The sequence below is a fragment of the Athene cunicularia genome (assembly GCF_003259725.1).
Source record: "Athene cunicularia isolate RWA chromosome 5 unlocalized genomic scaffold, athCun1 chr5_part1, whole genome shotgun sequence".
Taxonomy (NCBI): Eukaryota; Metazoa; Chordata; class Aves; order Strigiformes; family Strigidae; genus Athene; species Athene cunicularia.
Genome location: NW_020799101.1, coordinates 39,752,836 through 39,774,420, shown reverse-complemented (window position 1 = coordinate 39,774,420; position 21,585 = coordinate 39,752,836). Strand labels below are relative to the sequence as shown.

General features: G+C 36.4%; 1 protein-coding gene across 3 annotated transcripts in view; it reads right to left on the bottom strand.

The window, feature by feature from the left end:
- TTBK2 (tau tubulin kinase 2) overlaps positions 1–21,585 on the bottom strand; it is a 103,664-nt gene that overhangs the window by 26,418 nt on the left and 55,661 nt on the right. For all 3 annotated transcript variants that reach the window (XM_026849265.1, XM_026849267.1, XM_026849266.1), the window contains exons 7-13: positions 14,322–14,387; positions 13,637–13,729; positions 12,522–12,647; positions 9,656–9,813; positions 7,877–8,093; positions 6,293–6,504; positions 3,160–3,763 (exon numbers count right to left, since the gene is read on the bottom strand). In XM_026849265.1, coding sequence (XP_026705066.1) covers positions 3,160–3,763; positions 6,293–6,504; positions 7,877–8,093; positions 9,656–9,813; positions 12,522–12,647; positions 13,637–13,729; positions 14,322–14,387 — 1,476 coding nt within the window. The remainder of the gene's footprint in view (positions 1–3,159; positions 3,764–6,292; positions 6,505–7,876; positions 8,094–9,655; positions 9,814–12,521; positions 12,648–13,636; positions 13,730–14,321; positions 14,388–21,585) is intronic.

Genomic DNA, 21,585 nt, shown 5'->3' with positions numbered 1-21,585 from the left:
AACTTGCTCATCCCCAAGCCAATAACTTACATGTTTTATTTTTTGAGTTCATGTTATTTTTTTTTGAGTTCATGTTTCCTTCCTGAAGTGCTACAACTTTACATTCTTACTAGAATGCTGATGCTGTGTGAAACAGGTAAAAACGATTATTATCGTCAATTACAGGAAGTCCATGTACACACACAATTTCAGGAAGAACATTTATCTACAAATGGAAGGACTGTAGCCCAGTAATTTCTTTCCTTCAGAAGAAAATAAAATTAAGGGTGAGTATATAAACCTTTAGTTTCTTATACAGAAACATCCTTGCTACTACTGACTACTTAGATAGTGAGCAATAAAGCTCTGAAAGAAATGAATAAAGAAGAATCAAAGTAAAACTGAAAAATCAAAAATACATAAAGCAGGAAAACTATTTAATTCATTCACCATTGAAGTAATTGCTTGCATCTTTAACAAACCAGAATAAGCTCAAAGAAGATAATAACCAAATCAGAATAAGCTCAAAAAAGATAATTCATCATACTTTCTATGGTAATTAAACCCCATGCTAACAGGTCACCAGAAATCCATATGGGAGGTATATTTGTAAGAAAGATGACCATGAATGCCAACATGCCCTAGAGTTTCAAGCTGTTTGAAATGAGTAAACCGTTTCAGATATTAAGGTATAATACTACTATAATTTCAATATCCATTTTTAACCCCTTTTAATAATGCTTAAGTCATTTGATTTCTGGTCCTAAACTTACGCTCTTTTGTCCAAGCCTGTTCTTATTAACTGGTGCAATATAATTAGATGAGCAGAAAAGTAAAGTACAACCCTTTGCTCATTATTTGTATTGTCAGGGAGGTGCTACCTAGAAAAAAATTACTAAAGAACAAGACCATCTGATCCACAAACTAGGACCACATTCAAAGAACAGTTTTAGGCAGGTGGATGCTTTGAGGAAGAAGGAAAAGTACTTTACCAAACAGCTCCCTAAGGTCACCAGGGCTCTTGAACAGAGAGAACTACTGTACGAAGAGTATACATCAACTGTCTCCCTGTGAAGTGACCCAGACATTCACCTATAACAGCTAGGTTCCGGTACCCACCTCAAGGACTATTTAAGTATCTTTTATGAAGTGGAATACCATCAACAAAGGACAGAAAGAACAACTCGTCTACAAATATCCTCCTGGGCTTTGTTCTGCTTTCAAGGACTAATGAAGTAGATGGACGACTACCACATATTGCCATCACAGTTGGAACAGACACACTCAATAGACACACTCTGTTCTTCATTTCTAAATTGGCCAAATAATTTCTATTTTGCTTACTCCTAGTTCAGATTATATTTTCAATTACACATGATTCACCTTCAAAACAGCAAGTTCCTTGCTGCCATTAAACTTGCCCTCACAGCACTACTTGCCCTTCCAGGATAATACAAGCCATATCTATTTCCCCCATTTTTGAGGTCATGACAAATCCCTTACCTGCTTGCAAAACCAAACTAAAATATAATCTCACTCAAATATCTACGTCAAGCAGTATTTCTTCCAGTACATCTTATAATTAATTGACCTTGCTTGTAACTATTTCTGCTCCCACGCTCAGGAGCTTCTTCCATTCCAGATAAAGATATTGTCCATTATTTGCGCTGTAGTACATGATACTTACACCACCTCTACTTTCAGTTTTAAGTAAAATAGCTATTGCCCCCAAAAAAGCCAAGTTTATATAAAGTGGAACAGTGTATTTGCATACAAAATAGCAAGCTGGTTTTTAGTGGCTTTTGAAATAAAAAAGCCTGATAATTAGTATTTTGTACAAGACTAAGTGTTGCTTTTTCTTGTCTGTTTTACTAAAACTAACATTAAAATACAAAAATTGAACAACTGTAAACAACTGAGCATTTTAAATTAATTTTTCATCTTTAGAAGTTTCTAACCCATCAAACACTTACATGCAATTAATATTTAAACTTAAATCTCAAAAATCTTCTGCTGTTTAACACAGTTCTGTATTTTGAATCATGCAGAATGGATCTTCTATAAACCACATCACTCACAAAGTATGATATCTAAACATGATCTTGTATGAAAGATAGATCTTGCATTTTCCAGGAGAACCTAGGTGTATTTGAATTTTTACTGTACAGCTACAGTTAATTACATTGAATAGTTCATTTTAACCATAAGAGATGTTCCACACCTTATAATAAATGAGTGATTGGTGACAAGTTTCTTTTTCTAATGAGCTGGCTGTAACTTTCACAAAAAGTGGCGATAAGTGAAGGAGAAGTACAGACAGGTTTCTTGGCTCAAAAGAACTTGAAAGAATTGCCCTTTATATCATAGATAACAGAGTATCTACTGAGAAAAGAGAGAAATAAAACCAGGAGCTGATTTCCAAAGACTTAACCATTAATATCACTTCCTCCTTAGTTAAAGCCAAATTTGTTGTTGTTTAGAATTGGTAACAGGAGAAAAAAAGTAGAAGTTAAAAAACTACAAATGAGAATTCTTTAGAGAAGATAGAGAAACAAAAAGAAGGTGCAATTGAAGCAAAGCAATCTGTCTAAAGAGAAAATTCTGGGAGCAAAGCAGAAGGTGCAAAATTGTCTTGGAAGTGAGAAGTAGTAACAACTTATAAAAGCCAACCATTGGTTTGTATAAGAACCATTAGAAATTTCAGAAGATACGGGAAGAAACAATGGGAATTCCGAAAGAAAATACTACATCAATGATGGTGAGAGCAAGTAACTCTTTCTTTTGTTTCAGCCATTTAGGCTTTTCCTGAAATACATTAAACATTGTAGCACAGTCTTTTACATATTTGTTGTCATTTTATGTTTATGTACTGCAAATATATATTTGCATGTGTAAGACTGATTAGGAATCACTGAATAAGGAGCTTTTTCATATAATTTTTTTTTTTTAATTGCAGCCAGTTCTGTGGATCATACCTGCAGAACTAATAGCCACTTCCATGGGACAATGTAAACACCTGTGTAACAGAACATGGAAGATCATTCCGCAGGAATCAAGTCCCATATCTGATGAAACCAGGAATTTCTGCTATGCTATTGTATTTTAGTCACTGCCTTTTCCCTTACCTCAAGTAATTCTGAATAAGGAGAGGTTCAATAAAACAGCGACCGTTTCTCTTACCGGAGTGAGCGCTCCTTCTGCTTGAGCTTCCATAGGACTTGTAGGGGTGGCTGCAAGAAGCTGTCCAGCAGCTCCGGACTGAAGTTCCAATTTATCTGTAAACTGTTCGGAAGCAGCAGGATGACACTCCATGGCTAGAACAAACTCCACCCCTGAGGTTTGGTTCTTGACATGGACACTGTTTCCTGCCCAACCACCCTGTCTGGGCTGCTCTTCCGGAGCAGACTCCTCTAGAACTTGTAGTACCTCTGGCTCTTCATCTGAAGGACTTCCAGTATTTTTGTGCCCTAAAGCCTCATTTGTCCTGAAGTCCTGCAAGTCCCGTTCCTTATCTATTATTACCCATTCCTTAGAATCAACTTCCTGCCTGCAGGAGCTTAAGTTGACAGCTACAAATCCATTGCTAATAACACCATCAACATGTTCTGGAGAACCAGCTGACACAGGCTTTGAAGGGTCTGGAAGATATTCTTCATCATAGTGCCAAACATGGTCCATGCGGGTAGTCACAGGAGCAGGAATGGGTGTCTTCTGAGAAGGAGGAGGAACAGCACCAACAGGAGTCTCTGACGCAGCATTCATGTCTTTCTGCATCTTCTCCAAACTTAAGAAAATAAGTTAATATCTGAATTAGTTAAGAATTAATTAAATAATGTAAGCTACATTTGAGGGTTTTCAGTAGAGGAAAACTAGATTTACATAAAAATTTGTTGTCATATTTTAGAATAATCTACAGGTGTTTAAAGATCCACAATTTGAGACAAGTATGTAAAAATGGGCAGATGGTCTTGGAAATTTGCACATATTTGAAGTCTAATTGTAATATATCATATTGTATTGTAAATGTAGTTACCAAAAGGGAGAATAGTGAGTGAATACCAACTCAGTGACGAGGCTACCACCAGATGTCCATTGCACTTCATTTATGCAGAGACCTAATTAAGTGGAGACTCAAAGAAGACCAGAAGAAACAGATGTCTCCAGCAGCAGTTAGTAGATACTTTCAAGAAGGATGTTATTTTTGTCATTGATTCTTTATTTATGCTATGCATAACTTGCTTCATCAAACAAATTCAAATTCCTATCCCCACTATGACTTAGAAGGATCTTGCCACTGTCAGCATCTCTGCTGTCTTCTACTGTCCCCATTCAGCCTCTGGCCTTTCAGCCAGATTTCGCTGTGTCCTTCTCCCCTTATTCTTCCTACACATAGGCAAACTGATTGAATCTATTCTCATACATCTGTCTCCTCCCTACATTCAAATTCCATTTTAAGACCTCTGTCTTTTAGAATCATAGAATGGTTTGGGTTGGAAGGGACCTCAAAGATGGTCTAGTTCCAAAACCCCCTGCTATGGCAGGGACACCTCCCACTAGATCAGGTTGCTTAAGGCTCCATCCAACCTGGCTCTGAACACTTCCAGGGATGAAGCATCCACAACCTCCTTGGGCAACCTGTTCCAGTGCCTCACCACCCTCACAGTAAAAAACTTCTTCCTTATATTTAATATAAACCTCCCCTCCCTCAGCTTCCAACCATTACCCCTTGTCCTATCATTACAGTCCCTTGTAAAAAGTCCCTCCCCAGCCTTCTTGTAGGCACCCTTCAGGTGCTGGAAGGCCACTATGAGGTCTCCCCAGAGCCTTCTCTTTTCTAGGCTGAAGAAGCCCAACTCTCTCAGCCTGTCCTCATAGGAGAGGTGTTCCAGGCCTCTGATCATTTTGGTAGCCCTCATCTGGACTAATTCTAACAGTTCTATAACCTTTTTGTATTGGGGGCTTCAGAGCCAGACACTGTATTCCAGGTGGGGTCTCACAAGGGCAGAGTAGAGGGGCAGAATCACCTCCCTTGACCTATTGACCATGCTTCTTTTGATGAAGCCTAGAATCTGGTTGGCTTTTTGAGCTGCAAACACACACTGCTGGCTCATATTGATCTTATCATCCACCAACACACACAAGTCCTCCCTAGGACTGTTCTCAATCCCATCATTACCCAGCCTGTACCTGTGCTTGGGATCACGCCAGCCCAGGTGCAGGACCTTACACCTGGCCTTGTTAAACTTCATGAGGGACTGTCCAGGTCCCTCTGGATGGCATCGCTTCCCTCCAGCGTATCAACCAGACCACACAGCTTGCTGTCATCAGCAACCTTGCTGAGGGTGGACTCCATCCCACTGTCTATATCGCCAACAAAGAGATTAAACAGTACCAGTCCCACTACCAATCCTTGAGGGACACCACGTGTCACTGGTCTCCACTTGGACATTGAACCACTGACCGCAACCCTTTAGGTGTGGCCTTACAACCTATTCCTTATCCATTGAGTGGTCTATCCATCAAATCCACGTCTTTTCAACTTGGAGACCAGGATGTCATGCGGGACAGTGTCAAATGCCTTGCACAAGTCCAGGTAAATGACATTAGTTGCTCTTCCCTTATCTATTGATGCTGTCTCTCCATCATAAAAGGCCACCAGATTTGTCAAGCAGGATTTTCCCTTGGTGAAGCCATATTGGTTGTCACCAATCACCTCCATATTATCCATGTGTCCTAGCAGAGCCTTCAGGAGGATCTGCTCCATGATCTTGCCAGGCATGGAGGTATTATCCTTCTCCCAGTCCTCCTCACCATTTCTATCAACATTTTTTTATGTTAGGTCAATATCTCTGGGGAAAACTTAATCTGCTGCATGCATGTAGATTTCTATCTTTATTTCATAACTCCACTTCTTGTAAACTGTCCTTCTCATGTCATATAATACAACCCCATGTTACCTCTATTGAGCACCTGATGTCATCCTTCTTATTTAGGATGAGTCGTACTGACTGTCAAGAGTATCCCACTGAAGAAAAAAGTAATAAACATCAGAGCTACACCACTAGGTCATAAAATAAAAAATTCTCAAGTATAAAAGTCTGACTTTAGCACTAATCTTTTTTTAAAGAAGCTGCCAAGTGGTGAAATCCATTAATTGAGTGGTATTATGAACGCAGTAAATACTTTGCTGTAGCTTGCATAAGCATAACTCAGCAGTTCCATTCCTGGTTTTCACACAGCAGAGGAAAGATGATATTATCTTAACTAGGTATCCTGAAAAGATCTAAGTGTAGGAATAAAATAATTTCTTTACCAGGTCTCAAGAAATTTATCAGTGTCTGGCTTTGACTCCAATGTCAGACGCTTCTCCAGTTCAAAGCTGTGAATTGAACGTAACTTTCGCACCAGTGGGACATCTCTGTCTAGCTGGGTGGTCTCTGAGCGAACACGAATTGGAGAGCCAAGACTCGGTGCATTAAGCATTCCATTCACTGGCCCATGGCTGTTTTCTTCTTCTGTGGCAGCCTGTGAAAAAAATAAAGTAAAAATGTAACTCACTAGGAGTAGCAAAACAGAGGAGGACAAGGTACTACATGGTGAATACCATCCAGGTTTTTAGTCTGTGATAAGCCAATTTGTCTTTGGAATGGTCCTTAATTTCATGCCTTACTTAAAGGTGGTTTAGACACGCTCTTTGGCACATGCCTACAACAGACAACATACTAGTAATACACTAGCTCTGGGGAGGTCTGAGAACAGGAGTCTCAAAAACCCAGTAATACACTTGTATTTACTATGATATTTCACACTCATCTCTGAATTTTCTTTAATAATAGCCCAAAACCTGGCACTCGGTAGCATCTCCAGTTTGCTTTACAGTCAAGTGCTCTTATTAAAGAGAAGTTAGCTTCCAAGCTGTCTTTATGATTCTCTAGAGCATATACACTAAAGCTACTAGATATTTCTGTGACTTAGAACTATGTTTTAGTCCAGCTGAATTCCATGTTGTACACTAACTGGACGTGATTTAAAGCTGGGAAATCATGAGCATCCTTAGTTTCAGCAGATATAACGGATAGAAATTGCCTTTGTTTAAAGCAGAACAACCTCCTTTCTCCCTCTTTGGTAAAAAGCAAACTAACAAGTAAGCACATTTGAAAAGAGGCACCATGCCTTATTCTTTCCCACAGTACATTTTTTTCTAATAAACAAGAAGTAACAGCCTCAAAACCAGACAGCTCTCCTAGCTAAAGAACATTTCAGTACCAGATCCCTCTTCACATTCAAAACATTTTTATATCAAGAAAAAGGGCTACATTTGTCTGAGTATGATATGTGATTGTGAGCAAGGGAGGTGGGAACCACTGCTCAGAGACCAGTTCTCAGCTGCATTGTCTTCTAAAGACCAGCCCACAAAACTCTTTAGATCAGTACAAAGGCATCATTATCTTATGGATTCAAAACCACCAAGTGAATTAAGTGAACACTGACAATCATACTGCCAATCTGTCAATGGAAGAATAACATTGAACTGTTTTTTGTATATTCAGTATCTAACTTCTACACATGCAAGATGCAGGAAATTTGCTTTGGTTTCATTCAGTGAGCAAGAATCAAAATCATGTCTGAAGAACATGAATATACTACACAGAATCTCAAATTATCAACAATCTACTATTCCTCATAAAGATCTGATAAAGTGACACAAAGCCCAAAAGCTCATTCCAGTATACAAATCACTCTAATAGAATGTGTTAGCTCTACCATAAATCTTGTTTTCTTAGACCATTCTGGCTAATCAGTATTAGTAAGACTGCATCATTAATTTTATCTTACGTGCTCTATGAGGACAGGAAACTGCTCAAAGATGGTCTTTGCAATGCAGATTTGTAAGTACCTTACAGATCCCTAGTTTGATTTTGTTTCTGTTTGCATCCATTTCTTCCCAAACGTCTTTTTCCTGAGGACGCTGATGCCCAGGGGATCCAGGAAGTTTCTCTGGTGAGACACCAACTGGTATACCGTTCTCTCCATCAGTGAGCTGTTCATCAGGAAACACTTCATCTGTGTTTTCTCGCAGAAGATCTCCTGGGATAGGAGTGGCATTGGCAATTCTACAAAAGTAGTTAAAAAAAAAAAAAAAATTGGAAAGGTAAATATTTTGAGACTTTAATATATTTCTTGAAATTCTTCTCTACTCTAAATTAATTTATACTCTATTAAAAGACACAAAATTTTACAAGGAAAAGCATGTTTCTGTGGAAAACTAAATCTTCTAAATTATTTAATATAAAAACTCTTCTTCTTTCACAATTTATGTTTCTTTAATTTAGGCACATAACAGAAGGTGTAAAAAATCCAATCACTTTAAAGCCGGTTTTTTGAATGTTTTTCACACAACTTCTAAGACAACTTGTCCAGGCTCAATTTCACTCCTGACTCTTCTACACATATTTTTCTATTCAGAAAAATTAATGGCAACTTTCATAATATAGTTTCCTTTTCCACAAAATTTGGTAGAATAACAAAACATACTGTGTGATGAAGAGAGATCACTCAGTAAACTAAATGCAGTTTTAATTATTATTCTTATCAAAGTGCTACTTTGATCCAATTATTGATAATCAAAACATAAATATAATGCTAATAAGATGTTACATTTTAATTAAAGTTTCGTATCCCCATTGATTTGGGGTAAAGAGGGCTATGATTTAGCTCAGTATCTGAAGCTGAAGCAATGCTATACCTAAAAAGTGAATGGTCAGAAGGTCAATTAGAAATTCCTTTACAGTCGCCAACATTGTTAACTGAAACCAAGACTATCAGTAACTCCGGTGTGATGCATAGTGTGATAATGGGACTGAACCATATGCAAAACCCTGTCAACTTCAGTTCAACAGTGCACACTGTACACCGCACACCATACAGTTAATGTCAACTGACATTTATTTTAACACTTAGATTTTTTAAATTACCTTGAAATACTGGGAATGTAATACATTCTACATGAAATTTTAGCATTTTTCAGCCTCACTACACTGGCAAAACTACCATGTCATAACCTTCGTGACTCTTAGATAAAAAGTTGATCTACTCAAAGGCTAGAACAGGCACAAAGTCTTCCTCCACACCTATAAACACCTCTTACATTCTCCAATCCCCTGAGATGAGTATCTCGGCATTATTAAACATCACATCTCATCCACCTTACTTAATTACAGAAGGTCTCAAAGACCACATTAAATATTATTTTAATCCTGATCAAAATCTATTTCCAAATTTCCTGTAAAGATTCATTCATTTTTCAAAGTTATAAGGAAACCATAGCTAGTAGTTTATTCCAAGTTTACAGAAAACAATGGGTTTGTTTCCAGGCAGTTAAATTCAGGACACTTCATTTAGTTTCACAAAGTATGATTTAGCAAAGGATGGACTAGCAAATTTACATGCAATTTCCTGAGTTACTATTTTTTAATGCTATAAATTTAGGACTGCAGTGCTGATCTTTCAGGATAGTATAAACAGGAACCCTAAAGAGGGAAATACTTCAAAAATGCTCCCAAACCTCCATTCCTCTATGTATTCAACATCCTGCAGAAAAAAACTGAAATAGGGAGATAATTTCCCTTTGGTACTCTGTGGCTGCTTTTTAAGTGGCCACAATGTGCACACATACCCAATTGCAGCTGGAGTAAGACGGGTGTGTAACTGAGGTGTGGTTGAAGTTGTTGTTGTTGTCAGAGAGCCATCAGTTCCACTCTTCTCCCAATCAAAAGGGTCACTTTCAATAACCCCAAATGTTTTCATGCTGTTGTCAAACACAGACATGAGAAGCTAAAAATGAAGAAAAAAGTTTATAAGCTTCATTTTTGCCTAAGAGACCAAGCAATTAAATCCTCCTGTAATATATTAACGTGTCTCTTCTTTAAGATTTTGACTGACAATTTAAAAAAAAAAATACAGTTTTTATATTAAACATTTCTCATTTTCCAAGGTTTCAAAGTCAAGATATGCACAATTTTGTTCTACTTAAAAAAAAACCAAACCACCACATCTGTGTTTTTATCAGTAGAGGCAAAGATACACCAAAGGCTTCCATAAAAAGACAGAAAGACACACACAGAGGCGTAAAGACATTGTTGCAGGATAGCATCCAATGGCTCTCCAGCAGAGTAAGATAAAAGAATATAAAGTAACATGATTAGAAACCAAGGAGACTAATGAGGAGTGCGTAGGGAAGGTTATTGATTTAATTCATACATTTCTGTCATTTAGAACCATGTATCATTTACTTAATCTAATGCTGACATTCATCCCACAGAAATGACACAAGGGAAGCTTTCCACCCTTATTTTACGCTATGAAAAAGCATACAGAACAATTTGCGTCCATGACAGAGAAAGAAATTGCATCTACTTTCCTCTCCCCGTGAAAAACCTTTGTCTCATTGCAGTCACTGGTGGGAAGGCTGTGTCTGTATCATATAATCTCTTAACTCTGTAACATTTCTAAAATTAATGTGGTTTTTTTTCTAGAAGCTAAAACTCTACTTTTCATTCTTTCCTCCAATCTAGGATGCTGACAATTTTTCTCTGGACTCCTTTAAAACACAGACCCTTTGGCAACTTAAAATGAATGGGAAGTTTGGCTCATTTTTCTTGTATAAAGTGGTTGTATCCATTTTATCCTTACTCTGAAGAACCTTTGGTATGCCATTTATCCCAGTCAGTTCAGAAACCCTGCTGAACTGCACAAAGTCACAGTTCACTCTGTCCCATATGTACTCTCCTTTATTCTCCTTTTCCTGTAAACCTTAAGCAGTCTCTCTGGAGTAATTTGTAAAGTCATTCTTCTTTAAATCTATTCTACAATTTCTGCTATAATTCAAATACAAACTCAAATGCTTAATGATGTCAGGAGGCTGAGGCAATGTGTGCATAAATACCTGAATAAAATAAAAATATCTGACATAGCCAATCAAACGTGGATTCTGGGCCTATGTAATGAACTTCTTAGACTGTAAACTTTTCAAAGCAGGGATTTTGACCACGTACATTCTTGTTCAGTGCCTAACCATAAATACGAACAAAGAATGACACATATTGAAGGTATGAATAGCATTGCTACAACAAGTACTAATTAAGAGAGACCAGAGTTTAAATAACCACGGAAAGTAAAGAACCACTCTAAAAACTACTCTGCTCTAGTCTAAAGCACACAAGCAAGACCATGTCAGAAGGCTCAGGCTGCAAATGTTCCATGACCAACAGGAGGACTATACATTACTGGGCTGTCTCTATCATGGAGAAACTCTGTCCTGGAATCACGTTAATCCTTGAGTGTGGGTATTTATTTCTCAGGAACACTGAACATTTTCTGTATTTGTAATAAGATTTTTTCTACATTCAAAGTTTTGGACCAAAAAAATGGGGATTTTTGCAAACATGCAAAAGAATATACTGGTACATTTAGAGAAATTCACTTACAGAAAATCAGTTATCCCTTGAGATTTTCAGTTCTTATTTCCAATTTTATGTATCTTGGTTTCTCTGTTAATCTTACAAAGTAAAGCACAGGAATCATTCTTATCAAAGTTACTACTCCAGAATTAGTCAGAATGATTTATTTATTCAGTTGAACCAATGTAGTCTGCACACCAGCAGAAAACCATTCCTTCTGGTTTTGCTGAGTTAGTGAGTTGAAAAAAATGCACAGAGGCAGACAGACAATGCTAGTGGGGAGCTGACAGGAATATGTGTTTCTGAGAGCCAAAGGGAAGGCACACAGGGACAACTTGTCGTGGTGTGATGTTAGATAGGTTTAACTTCTCCCACAGTTTGAGACTGAGAATACTCTTAGTGTCTCACTCCCTGCTTTCTCTGAGCATTCCTCTGCTGATTTCTACATACTGGTAGAGAACAAAGTTCTATCTTTGAGTTTTATTTATTGATAAATCATGGGTCAACACTGAGTGAACAAAACACAGGTTCTACAGTACATCCTCTCAGCACCTATTGCACCTTATCTCCAAGCTGCGACTGTCATTTCAGCAGGTAATACTCTCTCAAACAAAGAAAAATTACTAGTTTTCTGGTGATCTCTGTAGGTAATACTTCAGTCTTAAAAACCCACCGTGGCTGCACGTTGTGCTCTGGCTGTATATATTGTAGGTGCTGAGCTCCAGATTTTGGTAAACTGCCAGAATGACTATCACTGAGAATGCAATCTGATTTAATTTAAGGAGTACCCAACAGAGGCTATGGTAGTAGGATAGCACCTGATCCTAACAGAATACTGACTGCAAAGCGGTTGCCAATTGTTTTTAGAAACTTAACTACCTTACTCTTCTCAAATGGAAAAAAAAATGACATCTTTGAAGCGCAAAGTTTCCATAGCACTAGATGGTCATTAAAATAACTTTGTAGTGGCACAATCCATAATCACTATGAAGGCTACACAATGAAATCAAATGAAACTTAAGATGAAATAGCCTAAAATTCTGCTATTTAAAGTCAGAAACACAAAATAGTAAAAATGTTTACCTGGTAATCAGGCTTTGTAAAATAATCTAAATTAGAAATGTGATCCAGAAAGATGTTGAATTCTTGAGGAAGATGTTTCAACATAAGTCTGTGCTCATACCTTTCTTTAATGGAGCCCACTTGCTCCTAGGAGTAAATAACACAACAAACATTAACATGCCTTCATTCTCTGCTACAACATATTCACCTTGTATCTTACAGCAATTCAATAAGCTACTGGACAGAAAGATGGGTAAGTACGTTACACTGAGCAGTACTGAGGAAGGCCATTCTACATCAGATGGAAAGGTAAGAGATTCTGTCATTGCCCTCAGTACACATGCAAAATAATGTACAAACTATAAATTCAAGATGAAAAGCCATTTAATTTTCTCCTGTGTTTGAATGCTGCCTGACATCAAGGACTGCCATCAGACACTCCAATCCTTCTAAAAAACATGTTTTAAAGACTGAAATATCCTACTGCATCATCTGAAGTTCAGTCACTTTTTGGTATTTGGTGTATATTTAGTCATCACAGTATATTGTGTACCATTCAGTAATTCCTGTTTAGTGTAACATGAGTAAATTGAAACCAAAGAAGAGATGCTACCTATATACCACATTGTCATCTACCAATGCATAAACTACATCAGAGATCAACCTTGTTTCAATCTAATTTCAAAAGAAGTTGAAAGAAGTAATAATAAGCTAATTAGATATTGTTTCTTTGCATAGCTCACCTATGATATATGACTAAAGATACTACTGCATATTAAGTGATTCACTTTGTTCACCAGCAAATAAGAAATGACCATTTCACAAATAGTCAAAATAGGTAAGAAATTCTAAATGTGTGATAGGTAAAATCAAAAATTATTAAATGAAAACAGGAAAATGCATTAAGTGGCACATATACACTTACTTTTGCCATTTAAAAGATTTTCTAATTAGAAGTAAAATCCACTCCCTGCCTAGAACAGTTCGTAAAACTTGATTGCTTTTTATACTATGATGCTAGATTGGAAAATGTAATTAATGAACCAGCGATTCTTAGTGGGATCTTTATCACAGCATTCACTTGCAGTCCAAAAGTAAATCTCCCTCGTGCTCTTTAGTTTCACTTCTAGGTTTACCTTATCTTTTATTTTTCTCCAAGGCAGTTGCCCAACCACAAATTCCACCAACATGTAGAACAGGGACCAGAGGTCATCATGCCGACCCATTTCCTGTGAAAAAGAAATATTATTCTAATGCATCTTTCAAATATCTGTAAGACATAAGGGAAGATAGATTCTTCACTGCTCTGGAGACTTAAATTATTATATATAAAATTAAATATAATCAATGCTGCAAAACAAGTTTGTATAATTAAATCCAGCAACTATTTTAAGTAGAAACATAGAAGTAAAATTCCATAAAAGATACAGAGAAACAAAACAGACATTGAAGTGTGTTAAAATAACAGTGCCAGTCTCTACACTGGAAAAACTGTTTATTCATATTTCTTTAGTCTATGATATTAAGACAACATTCTGGACATTATGCATTTTATCAAACTCAGTAACTTCGCCTTTTAAATTTATTAAATTACAGTACAACTGAACACCAAAGGCAACTATAAAAACCACTATTTTTTCTACAAGAATTTTTTACCCTCAACTACAGCTAAGTGTATTATCCTTTCCCAAATTTTATAAGTATTAATTTCCACATGATATATACACACATAAGAATACAAAATCGGAAATCAATAGCAACTGCATTACTGACTGCTTTCAGCTACATGAGATGGATATGATATAAATCTGAGATACTCACTCTGTTTCTATGAGCATTGACTGATGCGTATCGTACTGTTCCTCGAAAACCAGCGACAGCTCGTGGCTGTCAAAGAATAGAAAAAGATTCTCATTGTCAGAAATAAACCCCTTGACTACTTAACTTGGCATCTACAAAGCGAGTATAGAGCCACAACAAATATTATATGGGCTTTTCTGTTTTATTTCAATTTACTGTGTTTCTCCAATTTCTCAGGAGAAATCCAAGTAGGCACCACAAAACAACATAGGTCATAGTTTCTGAAACCATCTCTTTATGTCAGTTTTTGTTCTCCACAGGCATCAGGTCCTGTTTACCTCATCCCTCAAAAAAGCTCTGTGGCAGAACTTCCTCTTTTTTCTTCAGTAGGAACATTATTTCTTGGTTTTAACTATTAGAAATTTGAGTTTTTAAATTCTGACAGGATCTAAACAATTTCTTCCACTTCACTAACATACGCCAATGTTCTATGTATGAACAGACAACCAACCACTTACCGAAATGTGTTTGCAATGTTTTCAAAAATTATTTTCTGAACCAGCAAACCAATCACTTTTTTGAGAAATTCCAAAGGCAGGGAAAGCCACAGGTAATTCTCAAAGCTGTGGCAGAGCAATAGACATCAAGGGATGCACTACAGGCACCAATTAAAAATATTTCTTTCTTCACTAGTTTCTGAATACCAGCATTTACTCCCTGATGCTCTAGATATTGATGTCAATTGGTGTTGTATAATCACAGAATGTTTTTCCACCCTTCTTTCCTTCAAATAAAATATTACAAAAAGAATTCTATAATTTTTATAGTCATAATTACTACACAATTTTATATTTTTTTAAAATCAAACCATGGTGTTATTACTTCGCCTTAAGACAGATATCCAACCCCCTTCATTAATCATTCTATATAGAGAGAACTGCCAAAACTGCTAACTTTGCTTTCTTTTACACAGTCTTATCTTCCCAATCAATAATTATTTTTGTTTTTTCTAACAGTGAATGTGAGAAACTTGAATTATGTTCCTCACTTCTGACTTGTACTTAAAAGGGTATTGGTGATCTGTCTGCTTGCCCTAGACTCGTGGCAATTCTTAAGATTTTTAAAAGTTTGCACAATAAATTGAAAAATCTGGTTTGATATACACACAAATATAACCACAGTACAAAATTATTACACTATTAAGATAAAACACTTCAGTCTTCCTTCACCTATGTATAGGTATAATTAACATAATACGTATAGGGGTGTGTGTGTGTGTATATATATATATATATATATGTATAATTTCTTCTCATTCACAGAGATGCTACACGGAGAGCTATCATTTAAGTACATCAGGAGCTGCCATTAGTGTCAGTAACCCTATCAATTAAATATAGTGGGATTATGCAGCAATGTCTTTAAAAAGGATTCAACAGCTCATATAATCAATATCTACTAGAGTGGTATGATAAGAGCTGAACCAGTGTTACTTAAGGTGGAAAATATTTTCTACAATGCTCTTAACATGAACAGGCTCTCAATGATATTCCATCAATCTTAGGTTTTGCACGTTATCGTAACATTTAAATGGTGCTTGGACCACATTTTGTGTTCAGGCAGGACAGAAAATTGAATTACTATCTTAAATCTTGTAACCGTATTGTATTCCATACTGAACATTACCCTGAAATGACACAGGACACTATAGTTGCAGAAATTTCACAGTACCATGCAACTATAAAAAGACCAAAATGTATGGAACTGCTAAATTTCAGGAGAAACTAAATTTTTCAAAAAAAGGACTTAAGTCTCTTTCTTAGTAGTTCTGAAGACTGCCAAGCCATCCAAGTAAGAAAAATATAGCATTGCTGCCAAGACATTCGAAATAGAGGTAAGTTTCCAAAAAGATGCAGTTTGATGAACAGCACTTCAGAAGGGCACTGAGCGCTTAACTTTAAAACACTCAGAAATACAATTTCAGTAAATCCCAAGAGCATAAAGTTTCAGAATATGAAACCAAATGCTTAGTGTCTTCGGCCTCTGGTCTGAATGTTAAAAAGGAAGGACTGGATTCAGTTTTACTACGTTAAAGATTTCCATTCTTCTGAGAACAATGAAAAATATTAAAACTATGATGAATTGAGGCTTTTATTCCTATGGTAACAACTTTGATTTCTACTTTAGCACAAAAACATTCCAGTTGCTTGACAAGGAAATTTAAAAAGAGTAAGAAATGGCATATGGAATCTAAATTATACCATCCAGTTTACAAAAACTAACAATCTGACCTATTCCAGTTCTGTCCAGGGGTAGAAAAGTCCATATGAGGAATTTTACTGTGTACCTACTCAATAGCTTTTGAATGTTAAAGTCACCGCCACCCTTAGACATTCCTATGAAATTATTTGCCCTAAAATTATTTCAATTATCTGAGAATCACCTGGCTGGAGAAAAGAAAAAAGAAAAAAAAAAAAAGCATGAATATTGTTTCTATATATTAGCTCACCATGAAAAGAATTCTGAATTCTTTCCCTCAGCAAGGATATCTAAATCCTTTTACAAGGTCTTGCCTTAAAATGCAGTTTCTATAAATCTGACTTAAGAGCATATGTAACTGTTACATTTTAAACCACAATGAAATACCTTTTGGTAATGCAGCCGATCACTACTTAATAGTAGTACTACAATGACACACACCAACAATAAATTAATTCTATTGTGTCATTAACAACATGAATGATGGCTGTAGTAGCTCAAATAAAGTTTGCTCAATTCAGAATAGAATTTACAGACTTCTGAGAATTTGCAAGACTTCTGTAACTCTTTCAGAACTCTTTATGCATCTCACAATGGCTCATGTAGTAAAAGAGAATTATTACAGGCAATAATAGCAACCTTCTGAATGATTCACTGCATTTTTAAAAATAAAATCTGATCATGTTAATTTGGTTTTAGACACCTCTAAATTTTTCCTAAGCTCACCTGCTGCCAATTGAAAAAAAAAAAGCACTTTACAGAAACACTGCTTATAGTATTGTCTTCCAGATGCCTTATCTAAGAAAGCTGCTACCACAGCAATTGAGTAAAGTAGATACCTTGTTGAGAAAAAAGCTTAATAGGTCCAATTTTTTTAGTCATTATGGGTGACCTATTAAGACAACCAACAGAACCTATGGCATTTTGGCATAGAGCTGTAAAGGGCATTTGTAGGGATTCACTGTCTCTTTAGTATATTTGAATACATCTGCAAATTCCACTGACAATCTTGATTAAAATGGATGACATCTATGTTCCTTTCCATCACAAATACCACAATCAACGTTCTCCTGGTTTTTCACTTGAAATTTAGTAGGGGTTTTTCCTTATCAGTCATGTACTGGGAGCAACCGCCACATGCAGGTGCTGTCTCAATTGCCAGGATCAATTAACAGTCCACTCAGCAGTGGATTCCATTCTTCAGCTCTTCTATATTTAACAGATTTAACTTGCAGTAATTTTATTTATGGCAACTATTGTTATCATGTTTTTTCTTCAGATAGAGTAAGAAAGTTTCTGAAATAGACAACTCTCAAGCTGGCACAGGAACAAATGGGAAATCAGGGAAAAGTTCTCAGATTCTGGAGTCACACTTTCTGCAGAAAAAAAGAATTCCTACAAAACTGTGCCTTAAATCCCAGGTATGAAATTAGTGGCAATGTCCGTACAGATCACATGATTTAATTCCTTTATTAGAATAAGGGATATACATTCTAAGAAGGCTAGAGTTCTTCCATACTTATATTTGACATAAACCATGCTTTGCAAATCTACAAAACTGTAACTTGTTTGGATCAGTTTATGTAAAAAAGTTTTCCCTAATATAATTACCTGAAGAGGAGAACTGGAAGTCAGAGTCATCTCAGATTTGATTGCTAACACTAAATTCTTCAAATATGTTAAACCAAATTATTTTGAAAATAGAGTCATATGGAGTAGATCCGATGACCTACACATAAAGGTACTTTCTAACGTAACGCAGTTTTCTCTGGAAGTGGCCCTTACCTGGAAACACAGGACAGTGTCTTAGATAAACTACGTGCAGGAAATTAGGAGCTCATAGAAAAGTAAACTATTTCCTCTAAGCACACAGGTTTGCAGATTCCTGGGAGACACTATGCTTACAACCTGTCTACAACTGTTGCTTCTTTGGAGGGTCTGTGGAGAAGGCAAATCACACTCCTTGGCTCAGTTTAGTATCTCTAGACAAATGCTCTGGCTTTATTGCTGTGGGCAGTGTTGGAAGTGTTATGCAAAGCAAAAAGTTAACTTTTTACTGCATTCACAGAAACTAGCTAACAAACATGAAAAAATAAACCAATGATGATTCCTTACACTGTATCTGACACACACCATGATTCTTTCTATCATTTCAGGCAATGACTGAGACGTGTCTTTAGGTTCTGGACTGAGAAACCAGATCAAGCAGTGAACCCCCATCTTCTCGGTGCTGCCCTTAAAGCCGAGTTCTAAAGCACAAAGGAGGGTGGGTAGAGAAGCAGCCACCTACATAACCTCTATTTCCCTTTGGTAAAGGGAATATCTCTTCCCTTTAAAAAGTCTATTTCCTAGTTCTTTTACTCAACAGGAATATATTTCCAGGATTGGAACTATATACAGTTACAATTCTTTGGAACCTTTCTTCATACCAAATGGCTTCAACAATTCACATTCCCATCCCCCATTTTTTTGTGGATATAGGCTTTACATTCTAGTTTAGTACCTATCATGTGTTGGCACCAGTTTAAAGTAAATTAAAAATTCGTGGATCATCTGGGTAAGGAAAGATCAAGCAGTTGAAACGCAATTGCCATTACAGTATATTAGACATCTTAATTAGTTTTCACTGTATATACAGCTCTTCAAACCCACACTTTTAGCTCTCTATATAAACCATATCAGACACTAATAAATGAGTACTTGCACTTCGAACTGTTTATCGACCCATCTCCTACCAGCTGTCAGTACGATACGTTATTTGAATCAGATCTACCTAAACAGACGTTATGACTTCCAAAAATTGATTGCAGATGCCTGATCCTATGCTACCTAGTTCCAGCTGAAGCTGGGTAACAAGCCAAGTTAACATTTAACAGTACAGTTAAATTGTGCTATTGGAGTTTTAACAGACGTGATGACAAATGAAAATGTAACTCCAACTGCCTGTGCTATAAAGAGCATCACCATCTCTAAGACAGCAATATTTGATACACGAACCAGCTCCCAAGCTACTCAGTTTTCAATCTGGAGTATTTACTTAGCCAATGTGATGCATTAGCTGAAAACAGCAATTGTTCTAAAGCTGATTCATGAGCAGACAAAAAGTCTGGTGGGCTGGAGGTGGTAACAACCTACTAAGTGTCTGTCACAAACCTGAATTTACTGCAGTGAAAAATCATACAGGATAAATCTGCCACGTGTATGATTGCTTTGTCCTGTCCAATCTTTCTTCTTCCTGATATACCAGGAGCTGAAGCAGAGATTACTGTAAGAGGAAGGCTACCTACATAAACCAGCTAATGCTCAGGCTGAGAACTTCCCCCAGACAGCAGAATATGGTTTTACTTCTTTCCATAGTAAAAATGTTACAGTTGTTCTGCATTATGGGAACTCCTGTGCTCTTAGCAGACTGGACAATCGAGACCTTCACTTTTGTTTTGTACATCTCATCCTCAGTATTTATAATGATAGTGCCATACATTAAAGAGTTGCATCAATCCAGCAGCAAACTTGTTTCAGTAGTACACTTACTTTCAACTAAGGGTAAGAAGCAAAAGGGCTGAAGCAAGCTAATATACATAAAATAACACTCTTTTCAACTAGTCAAATGAATTTTTCATAACTCAGCAGAGAATTAGAAACTGAAGTTTCTGTTTTGATTTTGGTTTGCTTCTATTTTCACCAGGAAACAAATTTTACTGGACCAATCTGTCTTTCCACTGTAGTAGCTTTTAATTTCAAACAAATAGGACAGCTCTCAAAGACTTTCAGTTCCTGCAAGTTTAATGAAAATTGGTGATTAAAGACAGAACCCAAATTAGTACCTTGACACAGAGGCAGAGAGTTAAAACTCAGTTAAAATGGCTCACATCCATCTTCAGAAAACCAATCAACTAGTCGATCAGCATGTATTTCAGATGGCAAATAAGCACGTGCCTAGTCCTGAAACTGCAACTATGTACTGGTCAAAAAGGTAGTATGAAGCTGAAAATACTAAGAAATTTGGAAGGCATAAGGGAAGCAGTACACAAAACCATAGGGAAGCAGTAAGTTTCACCATTCTTAGAATAACTTGATTTTTTTCAAAGATAATATCAAATCTCAGAGGAAAAACTATTTTTTTTTTTCTTAAAGGACTTTTACAGCCCATTCTCCTGAGCATCTATCAGTTCTATAGAAAATACAGGAAGTGCTGTAACAGAATATAGAACAGCTGTACAGCAAACCAGAACTTCTAAATTAAGTTTTTCAGTGAGTGTTTGGATGTGGTATCAGTGTTCTGCACACCACAGGAAAGAAGAAGAAAAACAATATACCCCAACAATTAAAAAAATGTTATATTATGAGAATTAAATCTTTTGCATATCTCAACCATTTATCATCCTGTTCCTTCAGGCAGGATATTAACAGATTGTGTACTCTTTTTATTTTTTAACCCAAACTCCACAAATATTCCATAGAGATGTTAAAAAATAATCATATCACACGAAATTCATATATCCATTCTATTGTACCATCTTCTAAGTCAATTCATAATGCTTTTTTTTAATCTTTTACATTAACTCATTACCTGCTTTTTCACCTTGTACTATCATACATGAGACACCAGCTGTCTGTCTCTAACACTGATTTCCTTCATTTCTTCTTTGTCACCTTTATCAGTAATGTAATCAAACTTGCAAGGATCATGTTCAGCAGAGGCTGAATAATTTTGAAACCTAACAATTTAATAGTTATTTTAATCAATTTATTAAAAAATAATGTCTGCACAAACCTCTCTAACTCCCTTGTCTTCCCTATAAAGTTATCACTCAATCAGAAATGGAGCCTCAAATGACTAATGTCATAATTCTTTTGACTCATGCAGAATCTCACTTATAAAGCCAATAAAAGAAAGGACTCTTGGCTTAGTCTCTACAGCAAATAACCATTTCCATGTAGGATATTTTGACATTAAAATCTAAACCTTTTTCAGTTTCTCCTGGGATTTAAGGAGAAAAAATTTAAAGATTAATTAGGCTCCCAT